This window comes from Myotis nattereri (assembly GCF_964212035.1).
Source record: "Myotis nattereri genome assembly, chromosome: 11".
Classification (NCBI taxonomy): Eukaryota; Metazoa; Chordata; class Mammalia; order Chiroptera; family Vespertilionidae; genus Myotis; species Myotis nattereri.
In genome coordinates, this window is record NC_138086.1 from 10,573,020 (window position 1) to 10,593,298 (window position 20,279).

At 44.0% G+C, this 20,279-nt stretch overlaps 1 protein-coding gene across 1 annotated transcript in view; it reads left to right on the forward strand.

Annotated features, from left to right (window-relative positions):
* Nucleotides 1-3,834: 3,834 nt before the first annotated feature.
* TES (testin LIM domain protein) overlaps nt 3,835-20,279 on the forward strand; it is a 46,806-nt gene continuing 30,361 nt past the window's right edge. The window contains exon 1 of the mRNA XM_081101674.1: nt 3,835-4,045. Within this exon, the coding sequence (XP_080957800.1) occupies nt 4,019-4,045 (27 nt within the window). The 5' untranslated portion in view covers nt 3,835-4,018. The remainder of the gene's footprint in view (nt 4,046-20,279) is intronic.

Genomic DNA, 20,279 nt, shown 5'->3' on the forward strand with positions numbered 1-20,279 from the left:
CTTGTCAGATCCCAGTTAGGAATCTGGTCTAGACTCCGACTCCACTAACTTCATGCATGAGTCTTATCCTATTTCCAACGTTTGTTTCTTTATCTATAATAGTTTATATTTCTCTCCATTTCTTTTTGAATTTTTCACAAACTTTCCTATTGGTGTTTCCTTTTCCCAGTGCTTTTAGCATGTTTACTGTGTCTGTGTTTATATGCACATATGTATTTGTGTACTAGTATATGTATGTGCCTGTGTATTTATAATCAATTATCTGTATCTCTCGCCCAGGTCTTTCTTTTGACCACCACACTCAGATACAATTGTCCTTGCAAAATCAATGCAGACAACACTAAACCCATTTATCTTTCTCAATCTTCCTTCTTTTGTGTTTCTTACATTAAGGAGTGAGGTACATCCACCATATCAGTCACCCAGTATAGATGCCAAAAAGTCATTCGAGACTAATTGTCTTTCCTCCCTTTAAACCAATCAAGCAATCCCAATATTTTCTCTCTTTTTAATACCACTATTACTTCTTCCAACTCTCCATACTCATTGCTATTACCTGATTTTGGCCATTATCCTATTTCAGGTGGGTTATAGCTAGTGAAAGGTTAAAGTTGGTGGTACACGGACAGGCTAAATATCCATCTCAGATGATGGTTAAAGAAAATCGAATTTATTCAAGGAAAAGGAGATGAAGAATGGAAATATCCAAAGGGAAGGGCTACACAGCATTAAGTCAAAGGGTATTGGGTCCCTGATGGCAGCAAAAATATACTTTGGACAGTGAAACAAGGAAGGGTATAGAAGAAGCAACAGGAAAGTCTAGGTTGGGCTGCTCTGGCTCATTGAGAAGTCAGAGGAAAGGGGGCCTTGGAGAAAGACAGGTTCAGGGGGTTAGCTGTTGTCCATTGTTCCCCTGGTTGTAAGTCTCATGGGGTCCCTTAGAGGTTGGGGGGTACATGCCTGTGGGGGAATGGCACTGGCATGCTCTTTGGTGGGGGAGGGTGCACTGGGTCCTTTGCCCTCAGTGTATTTACGTCTTTCTTGCAGGTAGAAATCTTAGAATATGCTCTCTAACACATTAATATCTAGCTTAACACTTTACTAGCTGAATAGGGACTCACAATCTAAGCCTCCTAACTTAGCACTTATTCATCTCAATTTTATTTTCTGTATAATTTGTACAGTAATGAACCCAGACAAAATCACTGAATTTCAACTTCCATCCTTGCCAATGATACAATACAAAGTGATGCTGGAAGATGGCAAGAAGGAGAGGAAGTACAGAATCTAATAGTTAAAATCAATTTTTAATGGTTACAGATTCCTTAGTGTCATCTCTGAAATCTTACCAACTAAACTAAAAGTTTCTATTACAACATTTGTTTGATGCCTTATTTAAACTGTTTTATGGGATATTTTCCATCTGTTAATCTCCCTGAAAGAAACTGAATTGCCTTGTCATAAACTCATGTCAATGGATTTTACACTGGGTAAACATTGTCGGGGACCAGAGTTTTAGGCTGCTTTGGGAAAACAGGATGGGAAAGATTTACTTCAACTGAGTAATAATCCATTTTGGTCATTCCACTTTTAGTTTATTAATAGGATAAGGAAAACATGCACATTATAAATCAATGTTCTGTTGAATAATGTTAACAAATAGCTAAGTAGGCAAGGGGTTGAAAGTGTAAGCTTAAAATAAATTTTGAATGTTTTCAGTTACCAAATTTTGGGAGGCAAATGGGAAAGACATCTGGACCCAAACATCTACTTTATCTGGGATTTTTTTTCATTTTATTTATTTATTTATTTATTTCTTCACCTGAGGATATTTTCATTGGTTTTAGAGAGAGAGAGGAAGGGATAAAGAGAAAGAAAGAAGCATCAGTTGTCTCCCATATGTGCCCTGACCAGGCATCTAGCTCACAACTCAGGTATGTGCCTTGATAGGGAATCGAACTGGTAACCTTTTGGTGCAGGGGAGGAAGCTCAACCAACTGAGCCACCCAGCTGGGTGAAACTTCTTTCTTTTTATTTTTTAAACCTTTTTTGTTGAAAGTATTACATAGATCCTCCCTTCCCCCAGTAGAGACTTTTTCATTAAAAAAAAAAAATAGGTTCCAGATTAGAAAATCACCTGTTGTTCACCCGTTTTATATATCTATAATTTTGTCATAACATCAAACAAAACCTGGACTTTTCTCTTTTACTTAGTGAAAATGCTGTGTTTACATTCTCAAACATGCTGGATACATTGCTTAATCACTTAGGAGCACTAACTCTGCCCCAGGAGACTCAGCAATTGGGCAGGTCTTTGCATCTCTGGTATCCGCAGCTTCCTGTCAAATTAGAAAGCCATACCCAGTACAGTAACCTCTAGGATCCCTTCCAGATCCTCCAACCTGCGGGTATTTATTTCAATTGTCCCTGAATGAGGCCATGAAACGGATCCGAGCTGGTGCTCCAGCGGGGCTCGTCGGGGCTGTGAAACTGCTTCCCCAAACAGGAGACACCTGAGCAGCCTCACACCGCTCCCCACAGCGGGGTCAGGAAGCCTCCACTTCCCAAGGAGCCACCGGACCTGCCTCACCATTCTCACACCATTCTCACTTTGGAACAATCCAATGCTCAGAAAACATACATGACAATCTTCACTGATGCTGAGAATATGAGATGAGGTTCCCCCCATTTTTAAAAAATCATGCTCCCAGGGTTTCCACTTAGAGCCCTAAGTCTCTCTGACCCCACCCTAGAATCAAATCCCAAGTCCTTATGTTTACTTATTGAATTTATTGGGGTGACATTGGTTAATAAAATTATGTAGGTTTCAGGTGTTCAATTCTACAATAGGTTCTTTGTCGGTGCTTGGGACTGTGGAGAAAGCATTTGCGAAAGGGCTACCTTCACCATTCAGTAGTGAAACTGGGGTGCAATGCCTATCCTCTACAATGCCTTTGCTTTCTCCTTGCCCGGAAAATAAAGCAAGAAGCTAGTAGGGGGATAAGCACCCCTCAGCATACAGGTGGAAAGCAGACACAGGCACAAGCTGCCAGAATGGAGAGGGCTCTTCCTCGTCTAAGCCTGGAGACACACCTAGCCCCATCCTTCACAAGCGGGTCTGCAGGGGACCGGGGTCTGGTGAGGACCGGGGTCTGCAGGGGACCGGGGTCTGGTGAGGACCGGGGTCCGCAGGGGACCGGGGTCTGCAGGGGGCCGGGGTCTGGTGAGGACCGGGGTCTGGTGAGGACCGGGGTCCATGGGGGACCGGGGTCTGGTGAGGACCGGGGTCTGCAGGGGATCGGGGTCCATGGGGGACCGGGGTCTGGTGAGGACCGGGGTCTGCAGGGGATCGGGGTCCGCAGGGGACCGGGGTCTGGTGAGGACCGGGGTCCATGGGGGACCGGGGTCTGGTGAGGACCGGGGTCTGCAGGGGATCGGGGTCCATGGGGGACCGGGGTCTGGTGAGGACTGGGGTCTGCAGGGGATCGGGGTCCGCAGGGGACCGGGGTCTGGTGAGGACCGGGGTCCATGGGGGACCGGGGTCTGGTGAGGACCGGGGTCTGCAGGGGATCGGGGTCCGCAGGGGACCGGGGTCTGGTGAGGACCGGGGTCTGCAGGGGACCCAGGCACCGCGAAGCCACCGGGTCCCAGCGAGGCGAGCGCCAGCCTAGGGCGCCGCTCGGGACGTGGCCCCGCCCCTCACCTTGACGGCGCCGCATTCCAGCCGCTTAAGGTGCCTGCGGCGCTCGCTGATTGGCGGCGGCCGGCGCCGCCCCGCTGCCATTGGCTGCCCGGGCCTCTTTGTTCCCGGTCGGCCGCAGGAGGGCTGCGCCTGGCGGGGCTGCGGAAGTTTGCCGGGGCCGGGCGAGTGGTGCCGGGCGAGTGGCTGCTGCCGAGGCGCCGGGCTCCCCGCCGTCACCCCCGACCTCCCTCACCCCCGTCGCCGCGGCGTGCCGGCGGCCAGGCGGACCTGAGCGGGAGAGCCTGGGCGGGAGACGGAAGCTCGCGGCTCGCCAACATGAACCTGGAGGCCAGAGTGAAGAAGGTGGGCGCGGGCGGCCGCTCCACCTGGCCGCGGGCGGTGGGTGGGGCGCGAGGGCCTGCCACCCGAGGCTGCGGCACCGGTACCTGCCCCCGGGGTAGAGGGGGTGCCCGACTGCCCCCCTGAACCCCTGAAATCCCGGGGCCTCTCTGGACCAACCGCGTCGTGGGTGGAAGTATTTGAAACTTTTCTTAAGACGGTTCAGCTGCGCCTCGCCGCCCCCCAAAGAAACGGGAGGGGAGGGCCGGGGGGCGCGCCGGGCGGGGCGGGACCCTGACACCGCTTCTTCCGGCCCCAGGAAGTTCAACTTCGTGTCGCCTCTGTGGCTTAGGTGTTGGGGTGACTTTGGCCGCCCGACCGCCCCTCCCAGCGAGGCGGCTGTGGGCTCTCCGCAGCGAGCGCTGATTGAAGGCGCTGGCTTCACCCCCGAGGGCGTGATACCGTGAAGAGTGATCATTGGTGTGTGTGTGTGTGTGTGTGTGTGTGGTGGTCATTCATTTCTTTACTTCCGAAGCACTGCCTCCCTCTCCAAAGGCGGTTGTCACCCGGGCTTTCAGCGCCCAGCGATGGTTCCCGCCGAGACCCCGGGCACCGCCTGAGCTGCCCCCTCCTGTCCGGGAGCCTCGCGTCTCCGGGGAGGAAGGGATGGGGTCCCGCCGTGACGCATGAGGGATGCTGATGTCACATTCCGGTGTGATGCGCCGGGTGTGAGGTCTGGTTCCACGGAATTGCTCATACTGACTTCGCCCTGAAGTTCAGCCAGCTGCCCCTTATCACACAGGGAAGGAAGCTCTGCAGAGAGCATAGAACCTAAGTTCTTCTCTTGCCCACGGTGGTTGTCCACTGTGGCCATTATCTTGTCTTCTAAAGACAGAGCCCTGACTTGAGCATGAATTCTGTTCATGCCCCAAATTGGGTTTTTTTGAACATGTATGAAAATTCAAATATTCAGGTTAGGAAGCTGTTGAAAAAAAACTTGCAGTGGGAAAACAGGTCGTCCCTTACTGGAACCGGCATTCAAAGGCAATCTAAGGACAGGAGCAGAAAATGTAAATTTTACGAGTAGTGTGATTGCATTCCAGTCTTTTCCCACTTGGTTCCGTAGTTCTTCTATTCGCTTTTAAATGACGCTAATGTTTTTTGTTAATGTTGCTTGCCACTAAGGGAGCACTTTGGTTGCTGCCTAGTTAGCCTTCTGTTGAGGAACATTTGTTTTTTAAATGGGTAACAGTTACTTAATTGAGTAGTTGTCTAAAGTTTGGAGGGGTCTTTAATGCTTATAAATATTGATTCAAAACTACTTTTAAAAGTCCACATTCTTTGGTGAGGGAGGGAATGAGAGGGCTGAATAGGTGAAAGATTTTTTTTATTAGGTCAGTGAAATTATTTTGTATGATACTGTAATGGTGGATACATGTCATTATATATTTGTCCCATAGAATAAAAAGCACCAAGAATGAACACTAATAAAAACTGTGGATTTTGGGGGATAATGATGTGTCCAACACAGTGGTTGTAACAAATACACCACTGTGGTGTGGGATGTTGATACTGGGGAAGCTGTGTGTGAAGCAGATATATGGGGACTCTGTGTTTCCTGCTCAGTTTTGCTGTGAACCTAACACTACTCTGAAAAATAAAGTCTACTTAAAAAAAGAAAGTCGACATCTAAAATGATCTTGAAGATATTTGAATATGGTGATGAAAGAAGATTTGACTTTGAGTGGTGGGCATACAATGCAATATACAGATGATGTAGTATAGAATTATACAGTTGAAACCTCTATAATCTTATTAACCAATGTCATCCCAATAAAATTAATTTTTTAAAAGAAAAAAAAGGTACTTGAGACAAAAGAAGAAATATTTCCAAGGGAGAAAGTTCAAAGTTAAGAATTAACTTTGTGCTTGCAAGGGAAAAAGGCAGACATTATTTATAAACCATTTCCTTAGTGTTAAAATGTGGATTATGATGAATAATGCCCTGGATATATGGTGTAATTATTTTCCTTCATCTCCCCTTTACTTTAAAAGGTTATCTTTTCAACCAAGAATCTTACCCTTCTCTCTAATTTTTCTCCTTTCCTTCCCCAAGAAAAAGGATACCATAAATGTAAAACTTTTACAGATAATCGCATGACAATAACAAGTCCTTGTTTCACTACCTCGTCCTCAATCAGTCAATTGGAAACTATTAAAAGATCTAAAACATGTCCAATTTGACTGCTAACTGTACCCTCTCTGTGGCTTTGTAGGACTCTTGAAAGAATCAATATCCTGTGGGTTCCACAAAAAGTTTCCCAGTCCAAAGGTTAGAGATTCCAGGAATACATTTTATAGTCTTAGTCATAATCTAAAAACAAACAAAAGAAGCAAGCAAACAAAAAAGCTTTTATTCCCTTTAGAAATTGTTTTCTAACACATCAGAAGGACTCATTACAAGATTATCTCTGATCTACTGGCAAAGCCCTCTCACCCTATCTGGGCACCCTTAGGTCTCCTCTTTTACTTCGGTATACAAGAACAGTAATAGTTTGCATGTAACTTTTAAAAAGCCAGGTCAGAAGTTGGAGCAAAGACACAACCAACTATTTAAATAAAACTAAATTTGATTTCTGTTTTAAGATATGTGGCATTTTCCCCTTCTAAAACCCTTACACTGTTGTTTTCATAAGGAATTTCCCCTAGGTAGATGAAAGATGTTATTTTTTTCCATTAATATTTTGTATAAGAATTAAAGAGGGTTGTTTTTATTCTACAACAAATGAAGTGAATGATCCTATTTTAGGATTCTTGGTTTATAAAAGGAGAAGTTGGTTTCCATTTATCATTTGCACACATTTGGATTCATTACCAGGTAAAACCCACCATCACAAAGACAAGGGGTTTTCATAATTAAATTCTTTTTCATAATTAGATTTTACTACGTTTTGTTTTATTTGAAGCGATTGAGTTGTTGCTAGGATGTGGGAGCTAGTTTGGTTATGCAGAGTTTTTGTTTTAATAACATTTTAGAATGGAATTTGACTTTTACATCTCTGCACTATCTTCTGAATTATACATTTGTATCGCTTCCTTGTGTCTCAGTCTCTTCATTATAACTGACTTTGTGTAAGTAGAGCCTGTGTCTACTTGGCGAAAAACAATGGCTTTTGGAGAGCAGGAACAGAGTTTGATTTTGGGGTGAATGGTAAAGCATGGCCCACAGCCAGCTGTTTCCCTCTTTCGTTTCTGTGTTACTCTCCCATGAAAATCACTTTTTTTCTTTCCTTTAAAAACATACCAGAGAGAAAGAGAACCATGCTAAAAGGAAACAGAACTCCAGTAATTCCCATATGCTGCCTGAAATTGCTGCAAGGATTTTAATTTTGTACTTTATTTATTCTGCCTTCTAACTTCTATCTTTTGATTCTTCCTAACATCTTGCATTTCTTTCTAGTTCTCTTTGTTTATTTTATTTTATTTTATTTTATTTTATTTTATTTTATTTTATTTTATTTTATTATTTTTAAAAGATGAGATGCACCCTGGCCAGATGGCTCAGTTGGTTGGAATGTCGTTCCGTACACCAAAAGGTTGTGGGTTTGATTCCTGATCAGGGCACATACTGAGGTGGCATGTTCTATCCTGGTTGGGCATGTTGGGAGGCAACTGATCAATGTTTCTCTCTCACATCAATATTTTGCTCTTGTTCTCTCTCTCCCTTTCTCTCTCTCTCTCAAATTAATTTTAAAACAACAACATACTCTTGGGTGAGGGTTAAAAGAAAAGATGAGATGCATTTTAAAGATAAGTCACTAAAAATCCCCTTTCTTAGCATCCAAACTTGTTTTAAAAGCTTTTGTCATTAAACAAAAAAAAAAAATCACAGTGAAACCAATTGGAAAGAGTACTGAACCACATATATTATTTCTGTTAGAAATTAGAATGAGAATTTTCTTTTAGGGGCTCCTGATTGAAATGGAAAATGCACGTATGTAGTGACCTTGATGATCAAATCTGTAGTTGGATTTCTGCTTGAAGCCTGTCTTGCTGCAAGAATCATTGGCAAGGCCATGGAGAATGGAGGGCAGGGCAAGGTACTTCCAGGGCTTTGCTTTGAGGCAGTTACTCTGTCTTTGAGAACAAGTACAGAAGGAAGTAAAGTGGTCCTCAGCTTGGCTTTTCTCTCTTCTAACCAATGATGTGATTCGTTACATTAATTGGATATGAAAAGTCACTTTCTCTAACTTGCCCTGAATATTGTTTTTGAATAAAACTATAGTAGGTTTTCTGTTCCTCTTGTTTTATTATGCTATACTATGAAGTAGAATTGGGGATTTATATCTCAGCTGGCTATTAGCTGTGTACCATCCATCACCTTACTGCTTGGCTTTACTTACCCATCTAAAATATTAAGTCTTACTCATCTCTCAAGACTGCCCCCCCCCACCCCCCCGCCATGTACCAACTTCCATGAAATATTTCTTCTTGTTCCAAAGCTAGATGCAAAATCTCTTTCTTTTGTAACTCTTAGGACACTGTCCTGTAACTCTTAGGACACGCATCACTTTTTACCTCTATATCAGTGATTTTCAATCTTTATCATCTCATGGCACACATAAACTAATTACTAAATTTCTGCAGCACACTCAAAAATATATTTTTTGCCAATCTGACAAAAAACAACAACAAACACCCAATCAGAAGAGCAAAAAGAAAAAAAAAATCCAAATATGAAGAAAGTGTAAGGAGCCCCTGGGACAATTCAAGCAAACCAACATTTACATTATGGGGGTGCCAGAAGAAGAAAAGAGAGAGCAAGACATTGAAAGCCTATTTGAGGAAATAACAGAGAACTTGTAAGAAATAGACTTGCAAGTCCATGAAGCACAGAGAGTCCCAAACAAGAGGAACCCCAAAAGGCCCACACCAAGACACATCCTATATAAGAAAAGCCTAATATGCTAAGTGTCTGGTCGTCTGGTTGGCCGTTCAACCAATCAAAGCGTAATATGCTAATGATATGCTAAGGCTGCTCAATCTCTTGATATGACCTGAACTGACCACCAGGGGGCAGACACTCCAACTGGTAGATTAGTTTGCTGCTTGGGTCCAGCCAATCGGGATGAGTGAGATGGGCTGGACATGCCCTGGAGCCCTCCTGTAGTCCCTCCCTGGCTGGCCAACCTCCTGAGTCCCTCCTCGGTCCCTTTCGTGCACTGGTGGGGTCCCTCGGCCTGGCCTGTGCCCTCTCGCAATCTGGGACCCCTTGGGAGATGTTGGATAGCTGGTTTTGGCCAGGTCGAGGGACCCTACTGGTGCACAAATTCGTGCACCAGGCCTCTTGTCATATAAAAATGCCAAAGGTTAAAGACAAAGAATCTTAAAAGCATCAAGAGAAAAGCAGTTAGTAAGAAGATGGAGGAAAAAAAAGATAAAAAATATGAACAATAAAATGGCAATAAGTACATATCAATAATTGTATCTAAAAATCAAAATAAATAAGGAATCTAATGAACAAAATAAACTCATGAATAAAATAGAACCATAGTCATGGAAACATGGAACAGAGTGATGAATCTTAGAGGGAAGGGGTGGGGGGCTGAGAAGAGATTGACCAAAGAACTTACTAGTATATGCATATATGCATTACCTATGGACACAGACAATAGGGTGTTGAAGGCCTTGAGTGGGGCAGAAACTGATTGGAGGGGAGCAGTGCGGGGAGAGATAGGGGGTACCTGTAATACTCTCAACAAGAACAATTTTAAAAAAACTGTCTTAAGTGTTGTAAATAGAGAATTACATTTAGATATTTTGCTTTTCAGCTCTACAGCTCCAGTCAGATCTAGAGTAGTTTTACTGGTTTTTTTCAAAGCACTCAATCTACCCAACTCGATCTACTATATAATGGGGAATTAAAGAGAGAAGGGTATGTATAACTATAATTTTCTAATGCAACTTCAGGCTGTGACCCTATAATGACTTTTCAATTTGCTTTCCTCTTTCTTAACCAACCTGTTTAATTATTATATACACTAGGGGCCCGGTGCACGAAATTCGTGCACGGGGGGGGGGGGAGCAGAGTGTCCCTCAGCCCAGCCTGCCCCCTCTCACATACTGGGAGCCCTCAGGCGTTGACCCCCATCACCCTCTGATCGCCTGATCGGCCCCTTGCCCAGGCCTGACGCCTCCGCCAGAGGTGTCAGGCTTGGACAGGGGACCCCCATCTCCCCCCGATCACTGGCTCTGGCCCCCGCCCAGGCCTGAGGCCTCTGGCCCAGGAATCATGCCTGGGCAGGGGACCCCCATCTCCCTCTGATCGCTTGCTCCACCCCCCGCCCAAGCCTGACGCCTCTGACCCAGGCTTCAGGCCTGGGCAAGGGGACCATCATATCCCCCCAATCCCCGGCTCCGCCCCCCACCCAGGCCTGATGCCTCGGCCAGAGGAGTTGACCCTCATCACCCTCCGATCACCAATCACCGGATCGGCCCCTTGACCAGGCCTGAGGCCTCCGGCAGAGGTGTCAGGCCTGGGCAGGGGACCCCCAGCTCCCCGCGGTTGCAGGCTCCGCCCCTGCCCAGGCCTAACGCCTCTGGCCTAGGCGTCCGGCCCAGGCAGCGGGGACCTGCAGTGGCAGCGGGGGGTGCCGCGATCGTGGGCTTCGCTTTAGGCCCAGGCAAGGGACCCCTAGCTCCTGGGACTGCCAGCTTCGACCGTGCCCAGCTCCCATCGCTGGCTCCACCCCTACTTCCTGCTATCACTGGCCAGGGCGGCAAAGGCGCCTGATTCTCTGATCATGGCTGGGGGGCAGGGCAAAGGCGGCCCTAGGGCCGCCTTTGCCCTGCCCCCCAGCTCTTAGCTCCCCCCTGGGTTTCCGATCACTGTCAGTGGCAGGGGGCTTCTTCCTGCTTTCCCTTTCGCCTCCCTGCATTGTGCCTACATATGCAAATTAGCCGCCATCTTGTTGGCAGTTAACTGCCAATCTTAGTTGGCAGTTAATTTGCATATAGCCCTGATTAGCCAATGAAAAAGGTATCGCCGTACGCCAATTACCATTTTTCTCTTTTATTAGTGTAGATTGTCAAAAATGTTAGGAAAGAGCAGAAGGTGGTAGAGGAAAAATCTACAAGAAACTCACTAGCTACCGTTGGAAGCAGTGCTGTGGACATATTTTCATGTTTCTGTCACACTCAGTATATACCTATAAAAATTGGTTGAATCCAGGTATTCCTACCTTTATTTCAGATATATTAAAAAAGGATAAGAGCGTAGTTTAAGTTACTAATTTCTCTGATCCTTAGGTAGTCTGCTAAGAATTGGGGGCTGCCCTAGTTGGTTTGGCTCAGTGGATAGAGTGTCAGCCTGTGGACTGAAGGGTCCCAGGTTCGATTCCAGTCAAGGGCACATGCCTAGGTTGCAGGCTCGATCCCCAGCAGGGGTTGTGCAGGAGGCAACCGATCAATGATTCTCTCTCATCATTGATGTTTCTATCTCTCTCCCTCTCCTTTCTTTTCTGAAATCAATAAAAATATATCAAAACAACAACAACAGAAAGAATTAGGGGCTGCTCAGGTTTGAGCAAAGCTTAAAGGAAGGAGCTGTATGAGAAGGCAGCAATGAGAATTGCTGGGATCTCATTTGCTGACGGTAAGACTACTATTATGTATATACTAGAGGCCCGGTGCATGAAATTCATGCACAGGTGTGTGTGTTTCCATGTGTCCATCCCTCAGCCCAGCCTGCACCCTCTCCAACCTGGGATCCCTCTCACAATCCTGGACTGCTGGTTCCCAACTGCTCACCTGCCTGCTTGCCTAATTGCCCCTAACCCCTTCTGCCTGCCAACCTGATCACCCCCTAACCACTCCCCTGCCAGCCTGGTTGCCCCCAACTGCCCTTCCCTGCAGGCCTGGTCGCCCCCAACTGCCCTCCCCTGCAGGCCTGGTCACCCCTAACTGCCCTCCTCTGTAGGCCTGACTGCCCACAACTGCCCTCCCCTGCTGGCCTGATTGCCCACAGCTGCCCTCCCCTGCTGGACATCTTGTGGCAGCCAACTTGTGTGTTGGAGTGATGTATAATTTGCGTATTACCTTTTTATTATATAGGATGATTAATCTCTGAAATGCTGAGTCATCCTAAAAACATGAATGATTCATCTTGTGTTTATTATAATGACATTCTGACCACCACGCAATATTTCAAAAAGGATTCTGTGTGTCCATTGCACAGCTTTTTATCTGACCAGCAAAGAAGATTGAAAGCCTCAGACAAATTCCTTGGTGATGAGTCTACTAATAAGTCTGTAGCCACAGTGAACTTGCCCTTGCTTTCTTTGAAGATAAAGTGATATCATGTTTCATTGAAAAATGATCATGCAGATATTATGTGGATTTTTGTTTCTCTCAGTAGCACCATGGAAGCCATGATAGAATGAGTCACAAAGTGAAGGAAAGAAACTGCCTCCCTTTACTGGTATTGGCCTACAGTAAAAACAGTTGGGGCTAAACAAGAGAAAGTTACCTTTTGTGTTTCATAGAGATTATTAAGAGGGCAGTTTAAATGTAAGACTACAGAAAAATCTTAACTCAGTTTTTATCTATATTACCTTTTGAGCTCGTATCCCCAAAACACTGTGGTGTCAGCTTGGGCAGATTTTAAAAAACGCAGGCTGGCAAGCTAGCTAGTGGGCAAGGTAGGTGTGTGAATTAACTACGATGCTGGGTAAAATAAAATAAATGAAAAAAATGAAATAAATTACTAAAAAAAGACAAATGCAAGGCCAATTAAAAAAATTATTAAGTGCATCAAGTCGCTTAATATTTGCTAATTGCTTACTCTCAGTTTGCTTATGTGTCTCATGGACTGCCACACTTTTTGTAGTGCTGCAATAATAGGAATATAGACCACTATTATGAAGTCTCAGAAGCAGAAGTAAATAATTGTAATTATGTGGGTTGGGAGTATTTTATGGCAGAAACAACATTCATAGGAAAAATTCCATTTCATTGGGCAAAAAAAAAAAGAAAAAAGTCATTTCAGGAAGAATACATAACATGAACCGAAAGAACATGGCTGTGAAAAGTCGGTAAACTCGTGCTATTCATACTATTACCTTTTTAGTTTTGATTCTTCTACTGTAAAGCCAAGGTACATGGTCAGCAGTAATTACTCATTTTTCCAGGTCATGGGTTTGAATTATGGAAGTCACTGAGCTAGCATAGGAGCCAAACCTACAGTTTAGGATCTATCCTACTTTTGATTCTTTTTTAATACATTGTGTCATCGCTTGAGGTAGAGGAGGAAATGTCACACTGAGGTTTAGCTGATGTAGGCTGTGCTTGGCTCCCCTTTTGGGTCCGGACCATGTTGACTCCACAAATCTTTCATCTTCCTTAGATCATTGGATACCTTAAGCAAAAGGTTGGAGCGCAGGAGGGCATTGCAGCAAGACTGATTATCAGCCTTAGAATCCTGCGTTCAGTTCTTAGCCCTGGAACTTACTGTGTGGATTTGGCAAAGTTACTTAACCATCTAAACTTCAGGATCCTTATCTGAAAATGGGTTACAGCCACCTATCTTTCCGGGGTTTAAGGATAATGGAGATGAATATTTTAAAGTAACGGTCACCAACCGGTGGTCCATGAGGTCCAAAAGGTTGGTGACCGCTGGTTTAAGGAAACCTTTGAAGCAGCGGTTGCCAACCGGTGGTCCGTGAGGTTCGAAAGGTTGACGACCGCTGTTTTAAAGCACAAAGTATAGTGTCTGCATAGACAGTAAACAGATGTATCATAATCATTATTGAGAAATCCAATGTACAGGGAGGAAAACCCTTCATAGATCTTTAAACCATTCAATAGGCACCTGAATATATTATCAAACATTTTATGACAACATTAGAAGCCTGGTGCACGAAATTTGTGCATGGGAGGGGTGGGTCCCCTCAGCTCAGCCTGCCTCTCTCCAATCCGGGACCCTCAGGATTGGGCCTAAATCAGCAGTCAGACATCCCTCTTACAATCCTGGACCACTGGCTCCTAATCGCTCACCTGCCTGCCTGCCTGGTCATGGCTGCTGGCAGGCAACCGGGACCCGGACTTCCCTCGCAGCCCCGGTTTCATCCCAAAGGTTGTCCAGAAGGACGCCCAGTCTAATTAGCATATTAAGCTTTTCTTATTATAGACTAGAAGCCCGTTGCATGAAGATACGTGCACTAGGCCTTCCTTCCCCTGGCTGCTGGCACCGATTTTCCTCCGGCATCCGGGACTCAGGCCTTTGGTCCAGCCACAGTGAGACTTGGCTTCTCTACTGCAGTCTTCAGTCTTCAGTCTGGCCGGAGCCTTCAGTCTTTGCTCAGTGCCTGTGTATGCAAATTAACCACCATCTTTGTTGGGTTAATTTGCATACTCATCCAATTGTCTAGTGGGTGTAATGGAGTGACACCAATTTGCATGTTTCTCTTTTATTAGTGTAGATTCTGTGTAACCCAACACTTGAATATTGCCACCATTTGTGCCAGCCCTAAGGGCTGTAGTACAGTGGGGCCTTGACTTACGAGTTTAATTCGTTCCGAGACCGAGCTCGTTAAGGAGCTTGTTAAGGAGCTCGTTAACTCAAATTACTCTCTCAATAGCTGGTATCTCAAAAAACTCGTTAGTCGGGACATGCGTAAGTCAAGGCTCCACTGTAGTATTTTTTAGGAGTAACCTGTTGTAACAGATGGGTGAGGGCAAGGGGAGGGTGACTGTACAATCATGTGACTTATTGGCACTAATTCCCTAAATATCTAATCAGAGCACATGCAAGAAAAGAAAATAGTGCAGTAAACCCTCAATTTTGCGGACCTGGATTAAATGGGCAAAATTTCCGGTCCATGTGTCATACGTGAAAATTAACACCCTGTTAATTTAAAAATGATTTTAACCAACATTTGTTTATAATGAAATTAACCGGCTATTTTTTGTTATTAATTCAGTTTATTTTTAACAAATTTTAGCAAATAGATCCCATGTTGGGAAAAACACTGTAGTAATTTTGCCAATATAAATATTACATATATACAACTATAGTCTACATATTTAAATTCAAGTGTCACTGCTTGTAAACAATGTTTGACAGAAGATTAGCACGTGATTACATCACACGATTATATCGAATCACCCACAGTAACTGGTTCTGTTGTCACTTGGTGACTTTCTGCAGCAGTTTTAACACCTGCCAGCCCTTGTTCCCATGTGCACTAAGCCACGCCCCAGCCATGCTCATTTGTTTACTCATGGTAACTGGTGAATGCACGCATTTACTAGAGCTATTCAGTATAAACTTAAAATTATAGTAATACATATAGAAAACTTTTCTGTAAAATTAAACTTTTCATACATACTTAACTTTAATTACACAAACATGTCTACATAGAGACAGGTAAACTAACTAATTTGTCAATTTTTTAACATAAGGTATTTGGAACACATACTTTATTATACAGTGGGCTTTCGACTTCGCTCTGAGATTCCACAGTCTGTTCCAAATTTTAATTATGCAAACATGTCTACATAAGTAAAAATTGGTAAACTAATTTGTTAACTTTTTAACATATGCATTTGGAAAACCCACTTTATTATATTATGGACTTTTAACTTTAACAGACACACCCCCTCACCGGAATTAGTCCTTTATATCGAGGTTTTACTGTACAGATGTTTCTCACAGAGCAGAGAATGAAGGGAAAGGCTTGGGGCACTGGCTGAGAGATCCATTCGAGGAGGCTACCCAGGGGAGTCGGAGGATCCAAGGGACCTGGGGAGTAAAACCCAATGAAGAGAAGGCACAGAAAACAAGGGTTGGGGTAGGGAGCATCCAACAAACAATCTCATTACCCACTTTTGCTCAGGAATGACACCCAGGGGCATTTAGAACAAAAACAAAATTTTTAAGCACAAATAAGGGTCTTGAGTAAATGGAGAAAAGGAGGGGAGAGACGCAGGAACACTCCTGCCAGATGCCTTAAATTATTTACTTACTGCCAGGCCTTTTCACACCATCCCTTTCCCTGCAAAAAATGAATTGTGTTTACATGTGGTGTGTAAACATAAGACTCTTAACTAATTTTTGACCCATCTCTTGATTTTTCTTCTATTAGAGAAGTGGTTTGATTTCATACGCTTTTTGTCCTATATTCAGACTATAGCCCAAGGACTTCTCGGCATGAAAGGCACATAGACGTCATTTTAGATTTGTCTAACGATTTAGAGGAAACAGACAACTTTCAAAACATTCCTATACCACCTTTTGACAACTAGGATCAAATTTTAGTTGCAAATTAATTATAATTTCCCTTCATCTTGATGGAATAACTGCAAATCAAAATTAGATTTGACTGTATTAGAGAGAGGGGCCGTTCTGGAATGAACAATGATATCAAGGAAGCTACAGTATCCTGACTCTTTATTCTTTCATATGTACAGAGGGCTATGAGGGTAAACCCTTTCCATACCTCACTTGCATCCCAGTAGTTAGCAGGAGTGTAAGTTATGATTTGTTGCCTAAGAAAATCACCCTTAAACATAGTGGCTTGTTATAACTGTTTATTTTGTAGTTTCTGATCATGATATTCCACTCATGCTTCTGCATTTTAGCACCCTGTGCTGAGTTCAGCTGGCTCACTACATCTGCAGGCACCTTGGGACAGACGGTCTAGAGGAGCCTCAGCTGCGATGTTTCATCTGTTCCATGGGGGCTGTCATCCTCCAGCAGCCTGAGCTGGGCTACTTCAAATGGCAGCAGCTGGGTTCCAAGAAAGTAGTTAGAAGCAAAAAGGTCTCCTGAGGTCCAAGCTTAGAGTACACATAACACTACTTTCATCAATCCATTGGCAGCCCAAATTCACAAGGTAGGAAAATAGACTTCATTTCTTAATAGGAAGTACTGTAAAAAAATTGTGGCCATATTTGCAATTTACCACAAAAACTCTGAAGAAGATTCTGTTTAGGAAAATATACCTGTTCCCTATACTAGACCAGAATATCTGGTCATGTTAAATCAAATGCCCCCTCTCTAGAGAACCCAATTAATATAGCTTTGGTAGGTACTCTAATTAGTATGGGAAATGATTATTTATAAATGGTTACTTTTATCATAAAAATTGAAATCAAAGTAATTTGCAAATTATGAAAAGGAAAACAGTAAATCTAATAATATACCTAAAATACTAAACTTTAAATTAACATTTCTTTGTACCCAACAAAGGACCAAGTATCAATAGTTTCCCAAAAAACATCCTATATAATAAAACGGTAATATGCAAATTGACTGTCATGCCTACGACCAGACTGGCAGGGGAGTTAGTGAGGAATGACCAAACGACTGAACAAGCAGGCTGCGTGGAGCAACCAGGCTGGCAGGGGGGGCAGTTAGGGGTGACCAGGCCGGCAGGGAGGCAGTAAGAGGCAACCAGGCTGGCGGGGGCCAGTTAGGGGTGACCAGGCCCGAGGCGGGGGGTGCAGTTGGGGGTGACTAGGCCGGTAGGGGAGGCAGTTGAGGGCGATTAGGCTAGCAGGGGGGCAGTGAGGGGCAACTAGGTTGGCAGAGGGAGCAGTTGGGGGTAACCAGGCCAGCAGGAGGGGCAGTTAGGGGTGACCAGGCCAGCAGGAAGGGCAGTTGGGGGTGAACTGGCTGGCAGCGGGGGGCAGTTAGGGGTAGCTGGGGGAAGGAAGGCCTACTCTTTCATGAATTTCATGCATTGGGCCTCTAGTATACATATAAGATAGGTAGATAAATAGACATGTACATATACATACAGACAGACAAAGGAAGGGGGATATATATGTATATTTCATACAATCTACTTTGGTCAGCTTCATTTCAAGATTATTAAAGAAGTCTTAGTAACACTACCCTTTTTTGTAATGACATGTTTCCTTGCTCCAGAAGAAAATTAGGTTATGAAAACAGCATGATCAGATGATCTCACCCTGAATACTGCATAATATCTTCCAGATTCAAATGGTCTTCAAATCACTCAAACTATGTTTGAAACATTATATCTTCCCCACCCTTCTTTTATTTATTTATTTTTTCCCTCCATCTGATATGCAATACCTTTTTCTGGGTCAGAAGGGTCGCCTGAAATTATGAATATGGAGAAATTTACATTCCCATTTCTTATTCTAATATAAGCAGGGGATAAGAGGGTATTTGGAGGCACAGATCAGAGGGAAATAAGTTTGGTATCTGGAGCCTATAGTTAAGGCACATAGAAAAAGCACATAGAAAAAACATATTTTTCTATGACTTGTGTTTCAGGATAAATATTGTGGTTGTTTTTATATTTTCAAAGGAACTTGGTAGGTATTCTCAAAGTCTGACTATAGTTTTTACAAATATAGTCAATCAAAAAGATCTGCTTTCTTTGGAACTGAAGAAGATATCTTAATCTGTTATATCCTTGTATTGATGCTATCCAGAATGTGTTACTAAAATTAAATGAAATAGACAGCTTTGGGACTTGTCACCAAGTGTCGCTTCTGCAGGGAATACCATATCATATTTGCTGTTGAAATAATTACATGCAACAGAACTGAGTCTTATCCCTTAAAACTTAAAGTTTTTTGTTTTCTATGTGTACTTTTATGAACTATTCTTCCGAACTAAGTTCAGACAATTCTGATTTATAAGAGCCAATAATATAGTTGCTTTCTCAAATAATTATTTTCTATTTAGTGTTTAAAACATTGAGCAGATGACCATATTGAATAACAAACTAAGATAAAGTTAATATAAAACATAATTTGCAGTCATAATTATAGAATTAAGAGTTGTCTTCAAGTTCATCTAGTTGATTAGTCATAGATGAAGCCCGGGGTGGGGTGTTGGGGGTGGAAGGGAAGACACCTAAAATCACTAAAACTTGACATTGACACCTTGTGACCAGATCTACCAGATCCCAGTTTTTCCGACTCTCCTCCAGTGATCCTTCTACATTCCTATAGTTCTCTGTTTCTTTAGTTCTCTAGTATCTATAACCATGTAATTTTTAAAATTGAGACATAATTGATATATTGCCATGTAATTCTTTATCATTTCACTTTCTTAACAGTCAGGGTGCCTTAGCTGAGGAGCTTTCTGGGCTCTCCACCAACCCCCCCCCCCCCCCACATACCTTTCCTGTTCTTACCCCTCACCAAAAATTCTCGAACCCAGGCACCTGGGCAGGAACTAACCTACATGATCTAGATGTCCAAGAGGAACAGTTATGGCTCTTGAGGAAAGGAGAAGAGCCCTACCCAGAGGGTATGGTGTTTGTTGAGAGTAGAGAGAAGGGAGGAGGTATAGTGAGGGAATCCTGAACACAGCATGAAGGAGGGAGAGAAATTACCTGAACTCTTGGAGCAGGGGAGGTTTCAGATCTTGAACTGAGACTAGGAAGAGTTAGGGAATCCCAGCTCCTGTGACCCTTGGCCCTGAAAGATATTGGATTCAGCCTTGAGAAACTGTGCCTGGGGCAGCTGTGGTTCTGAAGCACATTTTATTATAGAGTTAATACTAGTACATTCCCTTTATCTGATATGTGCTTGACTTGTGAAGGGGAGAATACAGATGCCTAAATTGGGGTGGGAAGAGAAGCAGAAGAAATTTGCCTCCCTCTAGTAGATCCATGTCTTCTCTGGTGCAATGTTATATACATTGGGTTTAACTGGATGAGAGAACATAATAGCACTCTGGTTATAATTCAGTCTGGAACATGCAGTCTACTAAACAGAGAAAACACTAGCTGGTGAACCACTTATCTTTGTTGTTTGAGTGGCACTGTGGGTTTTTTATCCTCACAGGTTGATAAAGAGGGTAAGCATATGGAAGAAATTCCCACCCAGTAATGTGGCATTAGTTAGAGATCTTCAGTGCTGACTGTCAATTAGGTTTAAGTTTTACAGCTATACTAGAGGCCCCATGCACAAAATTCATGCACAGGGGGGTTCCCCCTCAGCCCAGCCTGCACCCTCTCCAATCTGGGACCCCACGGGGCTAAACTGGCAGTTGGACATCCCTCTCACAATCTGGGACCTGTGGCTCCTAACTGCTCACCTGCCTGCCTGCCTGATCACCCCTAACTGCCTCTGCTTGCCGGCCTGGTTGCCCCAATTGCCCCCCCTGCCAACCTGGTTGCCCCCAACTACCTCCCCCCTACCGGCCTGTTCACCCCTAACTGCCCCCCTGCCAGCCTGGTCACCCCTTACTGCCCCTCTCTGCCAGCCTGGT